Consider the following 20517-nt stretch of genomic DNA (forward strand, 5'->3'; position numbering starts at 1 on the left):
CAAATTACAGGATGTCCTATTTTAAGAAACCCTATTTTCTATGCAAATGAAATAAGACTTAATTTATCACATTCTGAAAGTATGCTTTCATATTCTTTGAAATAGGGGGTTCCATTACATCACTTAGCATTTATTTGAGGACTTGAAGTACTTGTCTCAGAGGTGGAGGCAGTGGCAACATGTTAGAAACCACTGTCAATTGGAAATCAATCCATAATCAAGATGACACTTCTAAAATTATAATGTTAATCAGTGAGGAAATATGTGATTCCATTTTTAAGAATGTGCTTCATGTACATAAGTCCAGGAATGTCATCTATTGTGTAAAACAGGGTCTACTTTTAGTCATACATGGCATAATTCAAAAACAAAAGTCACACTCAATCCTGTACCTCTGGGTTAGTAAGGAAGCAGGAAAAACAATGAACCATATCTAAGGTGCTGGGGGATATTATTTGATGAATTTACTAGGAGCTTAGAGGAAACTAAAGTTGCTGCCCTCTGACTGGAATATTCAAGTTTATCATTTGTGCGTGACATAAAAGGGCAATTTAGATGTTAAAATTTAATCAACATGAAACATGAATGCCTTAGGTTGAAACAGAGAATGGCACAATAATGGCATTAGAAAAGGTGAAAATAGCACCATAACTCTCATTGACATCATCAATGTGTTTGCTTCAGTGAACTGTACCTCCAAAATGGAAAAACAAAAAAGTCATTTGTACGGAAAGTATCATCAATATTTATTTTTCTTCTTGCCCAGCTGTAGAATGACCTACATTCTAGAAAGGATGTAAAAACATCTAACCAAAATATAGATTTTTCTTTACTTAAAACAGCAACCTTTGGTAGACTTCCCCGATCATCTTTGGTCAATATGATTGCACTGGGGAAATTTAAAAATTGATCATTACCAAGAGAAATGATGAAATGTTATTTTGGAGGGGGGGGGGACGAAGTAGTGTTTAATATCCACAAAACAAACATTCATTGGCCATCCATGTACAAGTCATTAATTGCCTAGTATGTGCCAGATATCTGTGTGTGTGTGTGTGTGTGCATGTGCATGTGCATGTGTGCACAATCAGTCGTGTTTGACTCTGTGACCCCATGGACTGTAGCCTGCTAGGCTCCTCTGTCCATGGGATTTTCCAGGCAAGAATCCTAGAGTGGGTTTCCATTTCCTACTCCAGGGTATCTTCCTGAGCAAGGGATAGAACCCACATCTCTTGCACTGGCAGGTGGATTCCTTACCACTAAGCCAGCTGGGAAGCCCACCAGACATGTAGTAATGCATATAGGTCTGCACATCTATATATATGGGTGAGTTTTGGAATGAGAATCAGAAGACCTAACTTCTGAGATCCTACACCCCTCAGTCTCTTTCAAGTACCATTTCTATCTATATCTGTATCTCTAGCCTTAACTTCTTTTACGAGCTTCAGAACTGTATTTCTAACTACCAACCAGCCATTCCTATCTAGAAACTCCACACACATTTCAAATTGTACCAGGTCCAACTGTAACATTCTAGTATGTATGTACATTCCAGGCACTCACAATATACTTTCAAACCAATATTCCCTCTCCACCGTTATTTTATTTTCCAGACCCAGCTCTAGTATTCTATCTTCTGGGAGCTCCTCATGTCCTTTCTAGCAGAATTCATTCTTATTTTTCCCATTTTCTCATAGTACTTAGTAAATATCCTTAATACTCTATTTACCTTTTCTTTTCATTAGCGAATTTTTACAACTAGTGAATCAGGTATCTTTCACCTCAGCTGTATCATCAACCTTTATGGCAGATGTCCTGTTTTGTTGTTGCTCTCATTTTTGTGTCTGAATGGATTAATTTGAAAACACTCAGATAAAATGGTGTTTTTGGAAGTAAATTGTTTCGGTAGGTCTGAGTTGAGACTTGAGGGTCATGGCAACTTCCTGTAAACACACTGTCCTTTAATGATGCCACCTTCCAATGCTCAATGTTTCTGGGTTTGCAGCCGGCCAAGAAGGGGAAATACTTTCAGGCAACCCTTTTCAGCAGCTCTTAAAATAGCATCCCTTAAACACCTATGGACTCTGCAGCCTTTCTTTCACTTAAATGGAGAAGGAAATGGCAACCCACTCCAGTATTCTTGCCTAGAGAATCCTGTGGACAGAGGAGCCTGGTGGGCTGCTGTCCATAGGGTCGCATAGAGTCGGACACAACTGAAGCGACTTAGCATTCATGCATGCATTGGAGAAGGAAATGGCAACCCACTCTACTGTTCTTGCCTGAAGAATCCCAGGGATGGAAGAGCCTGGTGGGCTGCTGTCTATGGGGTCGCACAGAGTTGGACAGGACTGAAGCGACTTAGCAGCAGCAGCAGCTTTCACTTAAGTACATGTTGTTCTCACTGAACTGCATTCCTGAGCAGCTCATATAGTGACATGTTTAATATAGTTGGGTTACCCAAGCAGAGATGAGGAAGCTGTCAGTAAAACATCCGGGAGGCAGGGGGGCTTTATGAATTGCTTTCTAATATGACTATAAACTGGCAATTAATGGAAAAATTTTGACAACTTGTTCAACATGCAGTACAGTCAGATAAAAAATCAAACTCCAGAGAATTCGATTTTGTTTATCATTTAAGCTACAGTGTATTTAACAGATGAATTTTTTCCAGAGTAGTCATCTCAGTTTATTTCAGTGGATATCCTTGATTAGTAAATTCTCTCTCCTTTTTAAAGAAAATTTAGAAATTATCTCATCTAGAGAGTAAAGGGGAGGAACACATATTTTTTGAGTCGGCAACAAGCTTGGGGAGGAATATGTAGTTAGGGATAAATGGAATTAAACTTTTTTATGTATTGTTATAAGTTAACTAATTTTTCCAGGCAACAGTGATAGGTAGTTTGTACTTACAGCCATGTACTCCCTTGTTTTAAGCAAACTGTATGTATGTGTTTCTTGAAATGCTGGCATGGTTACTTTTTTAATTATTTCACCCTTGTAGGTTACACAGTTAATTGTACTCCAGTAAATCGCATTTACCCGGAACTAGAAAATATTTAAAATAATTGAACTTCTACTAATATAAATACAGAGTTAGGCTATCTAGTTTTTTAAGGGCCAGCCATGTGATCTGACATGAAGGAGATAACACCCTAAATCATGAGAACACTGAGGGAGTCAGTGATGAAGTTAAGGGCTAAGCAACAGGAAAAAATTGGGAGACGTTCCTTCTATTTGTTTAAAATATCACCTCACATAGAAAGTGTCATTTCCTCCGAAAATGTTCGCCCAATGTCCCCAAACAATGATGAAGAACCATAAAAATACCCTATAACCTACAAGAAGACAGGCAGTGAGTACTTAGGTGAAGTTTTTGGGTAATATCTAAAGAACTTTTTAGTAAATATACACACACAAAGGAAAAACAGAAACTGCCTACAAAAAAAGATCTTTCAAAACTTAGCTTTGTAAAAAGCAAAGTATTTTAAAGAAATCTTCAAATATAAGTATCTGCAGGTGAAAATACATAATTCCAATGGCATCTAAAACGTATACATTTTCCTTTATCTTCTGGTATCACATATGGAAAGCTTATGAATGGATAAGCACCATGGTCTCACCAGAAATGAATTAGGGTAAATGTTATGGTAAAAAAAAAAAAAAAAAAAAAAGCAGGGGACGGGGACGCTTCCCTGGTAGCTCGGCTGGTACAGAATCTGCCTGCCATGCAGGAGACCCTGGTTCGATTCCTGAGTTGGGAAGATCCCCTGCAGAAGGGAACACCTACCCACTCCAGTATTCTGGCCTGGAGAATTCCATGGACTGTATACTCCATGGGGCCACAGAGTCAGACACGATGGAGTGACTTTCACTTACGGTAAAAAGACAGGAAAATACAACAGGATTCCATATTATTTAACAGCCAAAATTTTATGTATTTATGCATTGAACTTTAGATTTCTAGAGGCAAGTACATTCATTCGGTAAATATTTACTGATTGCCTATGATTTTACTAGGCATTAGTGGAGAAATTTGAGAATATAAAAATGACAGTTATATTCTCTGCTCTTAAGACATTTACAACTGAGTTGGAGACACATAAATGCATACAAATACATTTTATTGCTATATAACAACTATGCTAATTCGCTTCTTCGCAACCCCATGGACTGTAGCCTTCCAGGCTCCTCTGTCCATGGGATTCTTCAGGCAACAATATTGGAGTGGGTTGCCATTTCCTTCTCCAGGGGATCTTCCCAACCCAGGGATCAAACCCACGTCTCTTACATCTCCTGCAATGACAAGCTAGTTCTTCACCACTAGTGTCAGCTGGGAAGCGCATATAACAACTATATGTGTGTTAGTTGCTTAGTAGTGTCCGACTTTTGCAACCCCATAGACAGTAGCCCACCAGGACCCTCTGTCCATAGGATTCTCCAGGAAAGAACACTGGAATAGGTTGCCATTTCCTTCTCCAAAAGGAACTAGAGAAAGAAAGAAGGTGAAGTTGCTCAGTTGTGTCCAACTCTTTGCGACCCCATGGACTGTAGCCTACCAGGCTCTTCCTTCCATGGAATTTTCCAGGCAAGAACACTGGAGTGGGTGGCCATTTCCTTCTCCAATATAACAACTATACAACCCTGTTAACATAATCTCTGTAAACAAAAACTGCTTTTCCCCCACTGTATTTCTTAACTTACTTTTAGGATCACTCATTACATTACTCAATTGGCTCAGATTTTCAACTGAACAGCATGTAATGGACACCAAGGCAACATCTGAGTGCCGAAGTATTTAAGGAAAACCAGACATGCCACAACACTAATGTAAGATCAGCAGCACAACCTGGCCAGTTGTGAGGAAAGGCCAGTCTCTCTTCTCACTTCCAGTATTCTCACATAGGGAGAAGTACAATCTGTTTTCCTAACAAACCATGTTTTGTATTTGTCTATGCTCCAAAGTACTTTTCTTCAACCTAATGGCATTTACTTTTACTTTCTGGCCCATCTTTTTAGAATAAACATCCTGTATCCTTGAAAATCGGGTATTACTGTATTGAGAGTCGTAACTTCACAACAATTTTTTAACAATCTGTTTATTCTACTTCAGATAAGAATCTTTGAACTTGACAAAATAAAATCTTAACAAATTTAACTTTACAAGCTAACAGTCTTTTTCAGAAGTAGGGACTGGGTTCATTTTCCTTCTTTGCGGTTTTTTCCTATGACTTTGTTAAGCGGAAGTAGAAATTTTAAAGCATGTTCAAGTATAGTATTTGGTATTGACAACAGCAAAAGCAAAAACATCCAGTTCTATACCCGGGATCAGGACCAGTATACATTCTACCTAGCCTGTGATACATTCTACATTTTCATACATGGAACCCATTTTGAATGATGGCACTGAAACTGTGCAAGTACCTTAAACAACAAACATTCACATATACTCACAAGTGTTAATACTACTAAGGCAAAAAGCGAGAAAATATATACTCCGTTATCTATTTAACAACAGGTCAGGAAAACTTAAAAGAGAGAATGGGTGTTTAGATTACTTCTGAAAAGTCAATAAGCAGAACCCTTGCATTCCTAAAGTGTTCTGACCAATTGAGATTTTGGTACCAAAAAACCCAAGATTGTATGACAATCTTGTTTTCACCATGAATGACGTTTTTAAACAGCATGTTTAGAACCAACAATTTACAAACTACAAACATGAAGATGACAATTTGCAAATGGAATGCTTCCAAAACCTGGTAATCTAGAAACTGGCATGTACCTTCCCACTGGAACAACACTATAATACTACAGCCAGCTTTCCAGAACACATGTACAAACTTTAAAAAAAAAAAAAAAAACAAAAAAAACTCTCAATATACCATCTATCTGTGATGAAAAACGACCAAAACAGTATTATCATAATACAGGTAACAGAAAAAGAAAATATACAGAATTGTAAAACCGTGACTGCCAGGCATTAAAGTGAGAGAATACATAAATGACTCAAACAGTAAACAGAACTAAGAATTCGTCAAAATTTTTTTGTATAATTCAAAACGACACTATTGGCCAGGTGTATAAAAGTGTTAAAGCCAAATTTTGACTGACCGAAGGGTAACTCACTGTCTAGGTCGCCATCTCTCTTCGCCTAATACCCTAAGCAGAGGTAAACTGGAGTTTTTTAATCTGAAAGATAAAAGCCACGCAGACTCAAAAGCACAAACACAGGGCAAAGGAGAAAAGTGGGAGGGGACTGGAAGGTAAATCTGGGCACTTTGAGGACAGGGTGGCCATCCTTAGCTCCAGAGGCCTGCATAGTTCCCACGGAGGTTTGAAGGAAGAGGGCCGCCAGCGACGAAGAGCTTCATCTCCGGCCAGTTGTAGCAATGGGTGTAGAGAGCATTGGGCAACTCGGCCAAGGCACTGAGGTCGTTCATCTGCAGGTCATCTTGGTTGAGCCAGCCTCTGCCACAAATCAGCCTGAACCTCCGCCCTGTGGGCCGCGGAGAGGAGTGCTGGCTGTCCGAGACCTTCTCCTCCAGGAACTTCTGCGCGCGGATGTCATAGAAGAGCAGAGAGCCCTGGCCGGTGCCCATGGTGACGATGTGCTCATAGAAGCTGAGAGAGCGCACACCCGTGCCGCCCTCGCGGGAGCACAGGTACCGGATGCTCTGGTGACCCTGGCGCAGGTCCAGGAAAGAGACATGGGACTGGGAGCCTACCGCGTACAGGGACAACTCATCGCAGTAGGTCAGGCACACGTTCTCTCTGCAGTAAGGCAGCCTGATGGACAACAGCCTGGACAAGGTATTCTGGGCTTTCCACAGGTGGAAGTAGCCATCCATGGTCACGGCTCCCAGCTCCTGCCTCTTGGCGCCGAAGGCCACAGCCCGCACCTTGCAGTTACGTGGGTTGGTGGCGGCCCTGGGGACATCCTCCACTTCCGCGGGACGGATGTGGGCATACACGGAGAGCCCTGCAGCATTGCGCCAGGCGATGCTGCTCCGGAATACGTCGGGGTCTATCTTCCAGATGCCCAAGGTGCCGTCGCGGGAGCCGCTCACCACCACCGTGTCGCTCATCCAGGCGATGGCGAAGATCCAGTCTTTGTGGCCATGGTCGCCCAGGCACAAGGGATCCAGCGTTGGCAACCAGTAGACGGCCAGGCTGTTGGGGTTCTCGCCCCCGGTGGCCAGCAGCGTCTTGGAGGGATTCAGCTGGACCGCATGGATGCCGCAGCCCGGCTGGGCGTGGGCCGGCGGGTGCCCACGATCCCGTATGAGGGGGATGCGCGTTACGTGGCTGGACCGCACGTCCACCACGAAGAGCGTGTTGCACTTGGTACCGCACACCACCTGCCTGGCGTTCAGCCACTGCGACGCGAACACCTTGTCCACGGTGCCCAAGGACAGTTCGCGCTCCCGCAGCAGCTCTGGCAGCTTCCGCACCGCGAAGCCATGCAGCTCGCTATCGAAGCCTGAGAGCCCGGCGCGGCCCGGCGCGCCCACCTCGCGCCCCCTCAGGTAGTCCACCAGTGAGCGCCGCACCACCATCCGCTTGGGCTTCGTGGGAGGCTGCGGGCCGTCTGCGTGCACCGCCGCCGAACCCGGCGACGACGAGCCGGGCGACGACGAGCTCAGCGACGACGAGCCCTCTGCGGCCTTCTGGGGCGCCGGCTCTTCCCGCTTCTTGTTACCTGTTTGCTCCGGGGCCATGCCGGGCGGCGGGCGGGGGGCGGCGTGGGAAGACAGGGCTGGCGAGCCGGGCGAGGAGTCGCGGACAGGCGAGCGGAGCATGGGCGGCGCGCGGCAGCGAGGGCGGCGGCGACGCGGTTCCAGGTGGGAAATGCTGCCGGCGGCGAGGGCTGCGGGAGCGAAGTCGACTTGGGACGAGGACGACGCGGGGGCCGAGCGCAAGGGGGCGCAGGCGGCGGGAGGGCCGGACGTGGGAGGCCAGGTAGCACGCGGCGGGCTGGGAGGAGTCAAAGGGGGCAGGAAGGAGGGGTGGATGGAGCCTCGGGGCGGGGGTTGAAATTCACCCGGAACCAGTGCTCCTGGATTCCCGACGTGGCGGAGGGGGAGGGGTGCAGAAGCGGGGGGACGAGCCAGCTGGGGGGCTGTTGCGTGGGAGGGCACTTCGCCTGTGGGGTTGTGTGCGATGAGCCTGGGATGTGCTGGGGGCCTGGCTCCAGGACCCCAAGCTGGCCAAGTGGGCCTGTCCCGAATCCCCACTAAATAATACAGGGTATTTGGCCAACCATCGGACAGCAGCCAATCAGCTTCCGGTTGAACCTAGACAGACTCAACCAAATGTATGTGCCTGTGTGTTTAGGTTGAAGGTGCCAGCATGCATTGTAACTCAGAGCCCGGAAAACGTGGAGAGGAATAGTCAAGGGGAGGGGCAGCTCCCTTCCTGCACTTTGGTGCTGTTCTCAACTCTCAGTTCCAGAGGCAGGTGCTTCGGCATAGTCCCCTGGGGCTTTGGGAGAGGTCCTGCGGGATGGGCAAGATTTTCACAAGCAAACATGGAGATAAAGAGCTTTCGGGATGGAGGCGACCACAAGGACAAATGAGAGTATAAGTGTTCAGAGCGAAGGCTTATTCTTAGGAGGTGGGTGTTCCATACTTTTCTTGGCCTCCTCAGAGCAGCCAGCCCCCTGGCAGCCTCCTACGGAGGCAGGCTCATTTAGTTACACAGTTAAAAACATGGCGCCTGGAGGCTGGTGCTATGCTAAGTGCTAAGTCACTTCAGCCGTGTCCAACTCTCTGTGACCCCATAGACGGCAGCCCACCAGGCTCCCCCGTCCCTGGGATTCTCCAGGCTAGAACACTGGAGTGGGTGGCCATTTCCTTCTCCAATATAACAACTATACAACCCTGTTAACATAATCTCTGTAAACAAAAACTGCTTTTCCCCACTGTATTTCTTAACTTACTTTTAGGATCACTCATTACATTACTCAATTGGCTCAGATTTTCAATTGAACAGCATGTAATGGACACCAAGGCAACATCTGAGTGCCGAAGTATTTAAGGAAAACCAGACATGCCACAACACTAATGCAAGATCAGCAGCACAACCTGGCCAGTTGTGAGGAAAGGCCAGTCTCTCTTCTCACTTCCAGTATTCTCACATAGGGAGAAGTACAATCTGTTTTCCTAACAAACCATGTTTTGTATTTGTCTATGCTCCAAAGTACTTTTCTTCAACCTAATGGCATTTACTTTTACTTTCTGGCCCATCTTTTTAGAATAAACATCCTGTATCCTTGAAAATCGGGTATTACTGTATTGAGAGTCATAACATCACAACAACTTTTTAACAATCTGTTTATTCTACTTCAGATAAGAATCTTTGAACTTGACAAAATAAAATCTTAACAAATTTAACTTTACAAGCTAACAGTCTTTTTCAGAAGTAGGGACTGGGTTCATTTTCCTTCTTTGCGGTTTTTTCCTATGACTTTGTTAAGCGGAAGTAGAAATTTTAAAGCATGTTCAAGTATAGTATTTGGTATTGACAACAGCAAAAGCAAAAATATCCAGTTCTATACCCGGGATCAGGACCAGTATACATTCTACCTAGCCTGTGATACATTCTACATTTTCATACATGGAACCCATTTTGAATGATGGCACTGAAACTGTGCAAGTACCTTAAACAACAAACATTCACATATACTCACAAGTGTTAATACTACTAAGGCAAAAAGCGAGAAAATATATACTCCGTTATCTATTTAACAACAGGTCAGGAAAACTTAAAAGAGAGAATGGGTGTTTAGATTACTTCTGAAAAGTCAATCAGCAGAACCCTTGCATTCCTAAAGTGTTCTGACCAATTGAGATTTTGGTACCAAAAAACCCAAGATTGTATGACAATCTTGTTTTCACCATGAATGACGTTTTTAAACAGCATGTTTAACACCAACAATTTACAAACTACAAACATGAAGATGACAATTTGCAAATGGAATGCTTCCAAAACCTGGTAATCTAGAAACTGGCATGTACCTTCCCACTGGAACAACACTATAATACTACAGCCAGCTTTCCAGAACATATGTACAAACTCTTTAAAAAAAAAAAATACTCTCAATATACCATCTATCTGTGAAGAAAAACGACCAAAACAGTATTATCATAATACAGGTAACAGAAAAAGAAAATATACAGAATTGTAAAACCGTGACTGCCAGGCATTAAAGTGAGAGAATACATAAATGACTCAAACAGTAAACAGAACTAAGAATTCGTCAAAATTTTTTTGTATAATTCAAAACGACACTATTGGCCAGGTGTATAAAAGTGTTAAAGCCAAATTTTGACTGACCGAAGGGTAACTCACTGTCTAGGTCGCCATCTCTCTTCGCCTAATACCCTAAGCAGAGGTAAACTGGAGTTTTTTAATCTGAAAGATAAAAGCCACGCAGACTCAAAAGCACAAACACAGGGCATAGGAGAAAAGTGGGAGGGGACTGGAAGGTAAATCTGGGCACTTTGAGGACAGGGCGGCCATCCCTAGCTCCAGAGGCCTGCATAGTTCCCACGGAGGATTGAAGGAAGAGGGCCGCCAGCGACGAAGAGCTTCATCTCCGGCCAGTTGTAGCAATGGGTGTAGAGAGCATTGGGCAACTCGGCCAAGGCACTGAGGTCGTTCATCTGCAGGTCATCTTGGTTGAGCCAGCCTCTGCCACAAATCAGCCTGAACCTCCTCCCTGTGGGCCGCGGAGAGGAGTGCTGGCTGTCCGAGACCTTCTCCTCCAGGAACTTCTGCGCGCGGATGTCATAGAAGAGCAGAGAGCCGTGGCCGGTGCCCACGGTGACCATGTGCTCATAGAAGCTGAGGGAGCGCACACCCGTGCTGCCCTCGTGAGAGCACAGGTACCGGATGTTCTGGTGACCCTGGCGCAGGTCCAGGAAAGAGACATGGGACTGGGAGCCTACCGCGTACAGGGACAACTCACCGCAGAAGGTCAGGCACACGTTCTCTCTGCAGTAAGGCAGCCTGATGGACAACAGCCTGGACAGGGTATTCTGGGCTTTCCACAGGTGGAAGTAGCCATCCATGGTCACGGCTCCCAGCTCCTGCCTCTTGGCGCTGAAGGCCATAGCCCGCACCTTGGAGTTACGTCGGTTGGTGGCGGCCCTGGGGACATCCTCCACTTCCACGGGACGGATGTGGGCATACACGGAGAGCCCTTCAGCATTGCGCCGGAATACGTCGGGGTCTATCTTCCAGATGCCCAAGGTGCCGTCGCGGGAGCCGCTCACCACCACCGTGTCGCTCATCCAGGCGATGGCGAAGATCCAGTCTTTGTGGCCGTGGTCGCCCAGGCACAAGGGATCCAGCGTTGGCAACCAGTAGACGGCCAGGCTGTTGGGGTTCTCACCCCTGGTGGCCATCAGTGTCTTGGAGGGATTCAGCTGGACCGCATGGATGCCGCAGCCCGGCTGGGCGCGGGCCGGCGGGTGCCGACGATCCCGTATGAGGGGGATGCGCGTTACCTGGCTGGACCGCACGTCCACCACGAAGAGCGTGTTGCACTTGGTACCGCACACCACCTGCCTGGCGTTCAGCCACTGCGACGCGAACACCTTGTCCACGGTGCCCAAGGACAGTTCGCGCTCCCGCAGCAGCTCTGGCAGCTTCCGCACCGCGAAGCCATGCAGCTCGCTATCGAAGCCTGAGAGCCCGGCGCGGCCCGGCGCGCCCACCTCGCGCCCCCTCAGGTAGTCCACCAGTGAGCGCCGCACCACCATCCGCTTGGGCTTCTTGGGAGGCTGCGGGCCGTCTGCGTGCACCGCCGCCGAGCCCGGCGACGACGAGCCCGGCGACGACGAGCTCAGCGACGACGAGCCCTCTGCGGCCTTCTGGGGCGCCGGCTCTTCCCGCTTCTTGTTACCTGTTTGCTCCGGGGCCATGCCGGGCGGCGGGCGGGGGGCGGCGTGGGAAGACAGGGCTGGCGAGCCGGGCGAGGAGTCGCGGACAGGCGAGCGGAGCATGGGCGGCGCGCGGCAGCGAGGGCGGCGGCGACGCGGTTCCAGGTGGGAAATGCTGCCGGCGGCGAGGGCTGCGGGAGCGAAGTCGACTTGGGACGAGGACGACGCGGGGGCCGAGCGCAAGGGGGCGCAGGCGGCGGGAGGGCCGGACGTGGGAGGCCAGGTAGCACGCGGCGGGCTGGGAGGAGTCAAAAGGGGGCAGGAAGGAGGGGTGGATGGAGCCTCCGGGCGGGGGTTGAAATTCACCCGGAACCAGCGCTCCTGGATTCCCGACGTGGCGGAGGGGGGGAGGGGTGCAGAAGCGGGGGGGATGAGCCAGCTGGGGGGCTGGTGCGTGGGAGGGCACTTCGCCTGTGGGGTTGTGTGCGATGAGCCTGGGATGTGCTGGGGGCCTGGCTCCAGGACCCCAAGCTGGCCAAGTGGGCCTGTCCTGAATCCCCACTAAATAATACGGGGTATTTGGCCAACCATCAGACAGCAGCCAATCAGCTTCTGCTTGAACCTAGACAGACTCAACCAAATATATGTGCCTGTGTGTTTAGGTTGGAGGTGCCAGCGTGCATTGTAACTCAGAGCCCGGAAAACGTGGAGAGGAATAGTCAAGGGGAGGGGCAGCTCCCTTCCTGCACTTTGGTGCTGTTCTCAACTCTCAGTTCCAGAGGCAGGTGCTTCGGCGTAGTCCCCTGGGGCTCTGGGAGAGGTCCTGCGGGATGGGCAAGATTTTCACAAGCAAACATGGAGATAAAGAGCTTTCGGGATGGAGGCGACCACAAGGACAAATGAGAGTATAAGTGTTCAGAGCGAAGGCTTATTCTTAGGAGGTGGGTGTTCCATACTTTTCTTGGCCTCCTCAGAGCAGCCAGCCCCCTGGCAGCCTCCTACGGAGGCAGGCTCATTTAGTTACACAGTTAAAAACATGGCGCCTGGAGGCTGGTGCTATGCTAAGTGCTAAGTCACTTCAGCCGTGTCCAACTCTCTGTGACCCCATAGACGGCAGCCCACCAGGCTCCCCCGTCCCTGGGATTCTCCAGGCAAGAACACTGGAGTGGGTGGCCATTTCCTTCTCCAATATAACAACTATACAACCCTGTTAACATAATCTCTGTAAACAAAAACTGCTTTTCCCCACTGTATTTCTTAACTTACTTTTAGGATCACTCATTACATTACTCAATTGGCTCAGATTTTCAATTGAACAGCATGTAATGGACACCAAGGCAACATCTGAGTGCTGAAGTATTTAAGGAAAACCAGACATGCCACAACACTAATGCAAGATCAGCAGCACAACCTGACCAGTTGTGAGGAAAGGCCAGTCTCTCTTCTCACTTCCAGTATTCTCACATAGGGAGAAGTACAATCTGTTTTCCTAACAAACCATGTTTTGTATTTGTCTATGCTCCAAAGTACTTTTCTTCAACCTAATGGCATTTACTTTTACTTTCTGGCCCATCTTCTTAGAATAAACATCCTGTATCCTTGATAATCGCGTATTACTGTATTGAGAGTCGTAACATCACAACAACTTTTTAACAATCTGTTTATTCTACTTTAGATAAGAATCTTTGAACTTGACAAAATAAAATCTTAACAAATTTAACTTTACAAGCTAACAGTCTTTTTCAGAAGTAGGGACTGGGTTCATTTTCCTTCTTTGCGGTTTTTTCCTATGACTTTGTTAAGCGGAAGTAGAAATTTTAAAGCATGTTCAAGTATAGTATTTGGTATTGACAACAGCAAAAGCAAAAACATCCAGTTCTATACCCGGGATCAGGACCAGTATACATTCTACCTAGCCTGTGATACATTCTACATTTTCTTTCATGGAACCCATTTTGAATGATGGCACTGAAACTGTGCAAGTACCTTAAACAACAAACATTCACATATACTCACAAGTGTTAATACTACTAAGGCAAAAAGCGAGAAAATATATACTCCGTTATCTATTTAACAACAGGTCAGGAAAACTTAAAAGAGAGAATGGGTGTTTAGATTACTTCTGAAAAGTCAATCAGCAGAACCCTTGCATTCCTAAAGTGTTCTGACCAATTGAGATTTTGGTACCAAAAAACCCAAGATTGTATGACAATCTTGTTTTCACCATGAATGACGTTTTTAAACAGCATGTTTAGAACCAACAATTTACAAACTACAAACATGAAGATGACAATTTGCAAATGGAATGCTTCCAAAACCTGGTAATCTAGAAACTGGCATGTACCTTCCCACTGGAACAACACTATAATACTACAGCCAGCTTTCCAGAACATATGTACAAACTCTTTAAAAAAAAAAAAATACTCTCAATATACCATCTATCTGTGAAGAAAAACGACCAAAACAGTATTATCATAATACAGGTAACAGAAAAAGAAAATATACAGAATTGTAAAACCGTGACTGCCAGGCATTAAAGTGAGAGAATACATAAATGACTCAAACAGTAAACAGAACTAAGAATTCGTCAAAATTTTTTTGTATAATTCAAAACGACACTATTGGCCAGGTGTATAAAAGTGTTAAAGCCAAATTTTGACTGACCGAAGGGTAACTCACTGTCTAGGTCGCCATCTCTCTTCGCCTAATACCCTAAGCAGAGGTAAACTGGAGTTTTTAATCTGAAAGATAAAAGCCACACAGACTCAAAAGCACAAACACAGGGCATAGGAGAAAAGTGGGAGGGGACTGGAAGGTAAATCTGGGCACTTTGAGGACAGGGCGGCCATCCCTAGCTCCAGAGGCCTGCATAGTTCCCACGGAGGATTGAAGGAAGAGGGCCGCCAGCGACGAAGAGCTTCATCTCCGGCCAGTTGTAGCAATGGGTGTAGAGAGCATTGGGCAACTCGGCCAAGGCACTGAGGTCGTTCATCTGCAGGTCATCTTGGTTGAGCCAGCCTCTGCCACAAATCAGCCTGAACCTCCTCCCTGTGGGCCGCGGAGAGGAGTGCTGGCTGTCCGAGACCTTCTCCTCCAGGAACTTCTGCGCGCGGATGTCATAGAAGAGCAGAGAGCCGTGGCCGGTGCCCACGGTGACCATGTGCTCATAGAAGCTGAGGGAGCGCACACCCGTGCTGCCCTCGTGGGAAAACAGGTACCGGATGCTCTGGTGACCCTGGCGCAGGTCCAGGAAAGAGACATGGGACTGGGAGCCTACCGCGTACAGGGACAACTCACCACAGAAGGTCAGGCACACGTTCTCTCTGCAGTAAGGCAGCCTGATGGACAACAGCCTGGACAGGGTATTCTGGGCTTTCCACAGGTGGAAGTAGCCATCCATGGTCACGGCTCCCAGCTCCTGCCTCTTGGCGCTGAAGGCCATAGCCCGCACCTTGGAGTTACGTCGGTTGGTGGCGGCCCTGGGGACATCCTCCACTTCCGCGGGACGGATGTGGGCATACACGGAGAGCCCTTCAGCATTGCGCCGGAATACGTCGGGGTCTATCTTCCAGATGCCCAAGGTGCCGTCGCGGGAGCCGCTCACCACCACCGTGTCGCTCATCCAGGCGATGGCGAAGATCCAGTCTTTGTGGCCGTGGTCGCCCAGGCACAAGGGATCCAGCGTTGGCAACCAGTAGACGGCCAGGCTGTTGGGGTTCTCACCCCTGGTGGCCATCAGTGTCTTGGAGGGATTCAGCTGGACCGCATGGATGCCGCAGCCCGGCTGGGCGCGGGCCGGCGGGTGCCGACGATCCCGTATGAGGGGGATGCGCGTTACCTGGCTGGACCGCACGTCCACCACGAAGAGCGTGTTGCACTTGGTACCGCACACCACCTGCCTGGCGTTCAGCCACTGCGACGCGAACACCTTGTCCACGGTGCCCAAGGACAGTTCGTGCTCCCGCAGCAGCTCTGGCAGCTTCCGCACCGCGAAGCCATGCAGCTCGCTATCGAAGCCTGAGAGCCCGGCGCGGCCCGGCGCGCCCACCTCGCGCCCCCTCAGGTAGTCCACCAGTGAGCGCCGCACCACCATCCGCTTGGGCTTCGTGGGAGGCTGCGGGCCGTCTGCGTGCACCGCCGCCGAGCCCGGCGACGACGAGCCGGGCGACGACGAGCTCAGCGACGACGAGCCCTCTGCGGCCTTCTGGGGCGCCGGCTCTTCCCGCTTCTTGTTACCTGTTTGCTCCGGGGCCATGCCGGGCGGCGGGCGGGGGGCGGCGTGGGAAGACAGGGCTGGCGAGCCGGGCGAGGAGTCGCGGACAGGCGAGCGGAGCATGGGGGAAATGCTGCCGGCGGCGAGGGCTGCGGGAGCGAAGTCGACTTGGGACGAGGACGACGCGGGGGCCGAGCGCAAGGGGGCGCAGGCGGCGGGAGGGCCGGACGTGGGAGGCCAGGTAGCACGCGGCGGGCTGGGAGGAGTCAAAAGGGGGCAGGAAGGAGGGGTGGATGGAGCCTCGGGGCGGGGGTTGAAATTCACCCGGAACCAGTGCTCCTGGATTCCCGACGTGGCGGAGGGGGGGAGGGGTGCAGAAGCGGGGGGGACGAGCCAGCTGGGGGGCTGGTGCGTGGGAGGGCACTTCGCCTGTGGGGTTGTGTGCGATGAGCCTGGGATGTGCTGGGGGCCTGGCTCCAGGACCCCAAGCTGGCCAAGTGGGCCTGTCCTGAATCCCCACTAAATAATACGGGGTATTTGGCCAACCATCAGACAGCAGCCAATCAGCTTCTGGTTGAACCTAGACAGACTCAACCAAATATATGTGCCTGTGTGTTTAGGTTGGAGGTGCCAGCGTGCATTGTAACTCAGAGCCCGGAAAACGTGGAGAGGAATAGTCAAGGGGAGGGGCAGCTCCCTTCCTGCACTTTGGTGCTGTTCTCAACTCTCAGTTCCAGAGGCAGGTGCTTCGGCGTAGTCCCCTGGGGCTTTGGGAGAGGTCCTGCGGGATGGGCAAGATTTTCACAAGCAAACATGGAGATAAAGAGCTTTCGGGATGGAGGCAACCACAAGGACAAATGAGAGTATAAGTGTTCAGAGCGAAGGCTTATTCTTATGAGGTGGGTGTTCCATACTTTTCTTGGCCTCCTCAGAGCAGCCAGCCCCCTGGCAGCCTCCTACGGAGGCAGGCTCATTTAGTTACACAGTTAAAAACATGGCGCCTGGAGGCTGGTGCTATGCTAAGTGCTAAGTCACTTCAGCCGTGTCCAACTCTCTGTGACCCCATAGACGGCAGCCCACCAGGCTCCCCCGTCCCTGGGATTCTCCAGGCAAGAACACTGGAGTGGGTGGCCATTTCCTTCTACCGTGCATGAAAGTAAAAAGTGAAAATGAAGTCGCTCAGTCGTGTCCGACTCTTCCCAACCCCATGAACAGCGGAGCCTGGGATTTTCCAGGCAAGAGTACTGGAGTGGGGTGCCATCACCTTCTCCGAAGCAGGCTGGTGGTTGGTAGCCATTTGCAGAAACACCCCTCCTCCTAACAGAAATATTTATAGGCCTGATGCTTGGGGGGAGGGAGGATACACGGGGAGATGGATTTGCCTTTCTGACTTATCAGGGGAGCCCATTGGAGCTACTCTGTTGCTGCTTCATTCTTCTTTCCCCTGCCCTGTTTATTTTTCACCCTGCTGCCCTCACTTTCTTTTTGCAATGTTAGCTCAAATGCGCAAGTTCCAAGTACAAACCATGGGACCTTTCCACCACTGTAGTCCAGCTGCTTCATTCCAGTGTTCCCCAACACTCCTCTACACCCCAGTTCTGATTATTTCTCGCATATTATTCATCTCATAGCAACACATGTCCCTTGCATGGGCTGGAGGTGGTGAAAATGAGAGCAGGGACTGCTTCATAGAGATAGCTGCATTTTTGTATTTACAGGTGTGGGTGCGGGGAAAGAACATTTCTGAAAGAAGTAACCATGTGTGAAATGGCACAGAGAGTGTAGAGAACAGGTTCACAAATTTTTAGTGTATGTAATAATGGTAGAGGCAGCTTAATTAATACACACGTTGTTGTTCTTCAGTCCCTAAGTTGTGTCCTACTCTGCGATCCCGTAGACGGCAGCACTCCAGGCTCCTCTGCCCTCCACTGTCTCCCAGAGTTTGCTCAAGTTCATATCCATTGAGTCTGTGTTGCTGTCTAACCATCTCATCCTCTGCAGCCCCCTTCTCTTCCTGCCCTCAATCTTTCCCAGCATCAGGCCCTTTTCCAATGAGTCAGCTCTTCATAGCAGGTGGCAAGAGTACTAGAACTTCAGCTCAGTTTCAGTCCTTCCAATGAATATTCAGGGTTGATTTCCTTTAGGATTGACTGGTTTGATCTCCTTGCTGTCCAAGAGACTCTCAAGAGTATTTTCTAGCACCACAGTTCAAAAACATCAATTCTTCAGTGCTCTCTTTATGGGCCAACTCTCACATCCATATGTGACTACTGGAAAAAACATAGCTTTGACTAGAAGGACCTTTGTTGGCAAAGTAATGTCTCTGCTTTTTAATATGCTATCTAGGTTCCTCATAGCTTTCCTTCCAAGGAGCAAGCATCTTTTAATTTCATGGCTGCAGTCACCGTCTGCAGTGAATTTGGAGCCCAAGAAAATAAAATCTGTTACTGTTTCTACTTTTTCTCCTTCTGTTTGCCATAAAGTGATGGGACCAGATGCCATGATCTTAGTTTTTGAATTCTGGGTTTCAAACCAGCCTTTTCACTCTCATCAAGAGGCTCTTTAGTCCTCTTCACTGTCTGCCATTAGAGTGGTATCATGTGCATGTCTGAGGTTGTTGGTATTTCTTCCCTCCCTCCCCCCTCCATCTCCCCACTTCCCTCCCTCCCTTGATTCCAGCTTGTGATTTATCCAGCCCAGCATTTTGCATGATCTACTCTGCATATAAGTTAAACAAACAGGGTGACAATATACAGCCTTGTCATAACTCCTTTTCCAATTTGGTGCCAGTCCATTGTTCCATGTCCAGTTCTAACTGTTGCTTCTTGACCTACATACAGGTTTCTCAGGAGACAGGTAAAGTGGTCTGGTACTCCCATCTCTTTAAGAATTTTCTACAATTTGTTGTGATCCACACAGTAAAGGCTTTAGTGTAGTCACTAAAGCAGTAGTAGGAGCTCCTTTGCTTTCTCCATGATCCAACACATGTTGGCAATTTGATCTCTGGTTCCTCTGCATCTTCAAAACCCAGCTTGTACATCTGGAAGTTCTCGGTTCGTGTACTGCTGAAGCCTAGCTTGAAGAGTTTTGAGCATTACCTTGCTAGCATGCGAAGTGAGCACAACTGTGTGGAAGTTTGAACATTCTTTGACGTTGTGCTTCTTTGGGATTGAAATGAAAACTGACCTTTTCCAGTCCTGTGGCCACTGCTGAGTTTTCCAAAGTTGCTGACATATTAAGTGCCACACTTAAACAGCATTGTCTGTTAGGATTTTAAACAGCTCAGCTGGAATTCCATCCCCTCCACTAGCTGCCTTTATAGTAATGCTAAATACATTAATCACAAGACAAAGATTGGCAGAATGAATTAAAAAGAAAACATGATTCAAAAATATGTTTTCTATAAGTAACTCCCTTCAAACATGACATCAATAGATTGAAAATAAAAGGATAGAAAAATAATACAAGCATTAGTCATGAAAAATACAAGCTATATTAACATCAGAAAAAGTGAAGTTCAGTGTTGAGAAAATTACTAAAGACAAAGAGAGTCATTATATAATGCTAGAAGGATCAATCCACAAAGAAGGCATTACAATCCTAAATTTGTAAGTGCCAAACAAGAGCGACTCCATGATCAAGTTGGATTTACTCCAGGTATGCAAGTCTGGTTTGACATCAGAAATCCTGTGCAAACTAACATATCAAAAGTACAATGAAAAAAAAAAACCACATAATCTTATCAACTGACAGAAAAACAGTTGACCAAATCCAACCACCATTCATGATAAAAACTCTCAGCAAACTCAGAATAGAAAAGAACTTCTTCAACTTAGTAAAGAATATTTATAAAAACCTACAACAAGCATCCTATTGAAAGGTGAGAAGCTAGATGCTTTACCTCTAAGAAAAGAAACAAGGCAAGGGTTTCTGGTTTCACCGCTTTAATCCAGTACAGTATTAGAATTTCTACCCAGTTTAATAAGGAAAGATAAATAAAAGGCCTAAAAATTGGAAATAAGTAAATAAATGTGTTCCTATTTGCAGATGAAATGATTGTGTATGTAGAAAGTCCTAAGGAATCTACGAGAAGAAATTCCTAGAACTGATAATTGAATTCAACAAGGTTGTAGGATTCTCAGAATCTGGTTATATTTATGTATACCAACAACTAACATATACAAACCAAAATTAAGAACACAGTACCATTTAAAATCATAAAGATAAAATGAAATATTTCCATATAAACTTATCAAAATATGTATAGGATGTATGGTTAAAAAGAAAAAATACTAATGCATGAAGTCAGTTAAGATCTAGGTACATGATATGTTTATATTTTTGAAGACACAACATAGTACAGATGTCAATACTCCAGAAACGTATCTGTAGTTTTAATGCAATTTCTATCAAAATCTCAGC

At 47.4% G+C, this 20517-nt stretch overlaps 3 protein-coding genes across 3 annotated transcripts; all 3 read right to left on the bottom strand.

The window, feature by feature from the left end:
- Window positions 1–5847: 5847 nt before the first annotated feature.
- On the bottom strand, window positions 5848–7980 carry LOC133243341 (DDB1- and CUL4-associated factor 12-like protein 2). Its single transcript, XM_061410137.1, has one exon. The coding sequence runs from the start codon at window positions 7794–7796 to the stop codon at window positions 6297–6299; it is 1500 nt and encodes a 499-aa protein (XP_061266121.1). The 5' UTR covers window positions 7797–7980; the 3' UTR covers window positions 5848–6296.
- Window positions 7981–10123: 2143 nt separating this feature from the next.
- On the bottom strand, window positions 10124–12220 carry LOC133242521 (DDB1- and CUL4-associated factor 12-like protein 2). The gene has a single exon (XM_061408703.1). It carries the CDS (start codon window positions 12003–12005, stop codon window positions 10521–10523), a length of 1485 nt encoding a protein of 494 aa, XP_061264687.1. The 5' UTR covers window positions 12006–12220; the 3' UTR covers window positions 10124–10520.
- Window positions 12221–13831: 1611 nt separating this feature from the next.
- LOC133243343 (DDB1- and CUL4-associated factor 12-like protein 2) lies at window positions 13832–16210 on the bottom strand. Its single transcript, XM_061410138.1, has one exon. The coding sequence runs from the start codon at window positions 16135–16137 to the stop codon at window positions 14734–14736; it is 1404 nt and encodes a 467-aa protein (XP_061266122.1). The 5' UTR covers window positions 16138–16210; the 3' UTR covers window positions 13832–14733.
- Window positions 16211–20517: the final 4307 nt, after the last annotated feature.

Source organism: Bos javanicus, chromosome X, assembly GCF_032452875.1.
Source record: "Bos javanicus breed banteng chromosome X, ARS-OSU_banteng_1.0, whole genome shotgun sequence".
Taxonomy (NCBI): Eukaryota; Metazoa; Chordata; class Mammalia; order Artiodactyla; family Bovidae; genus Bos; species Bos javanicus.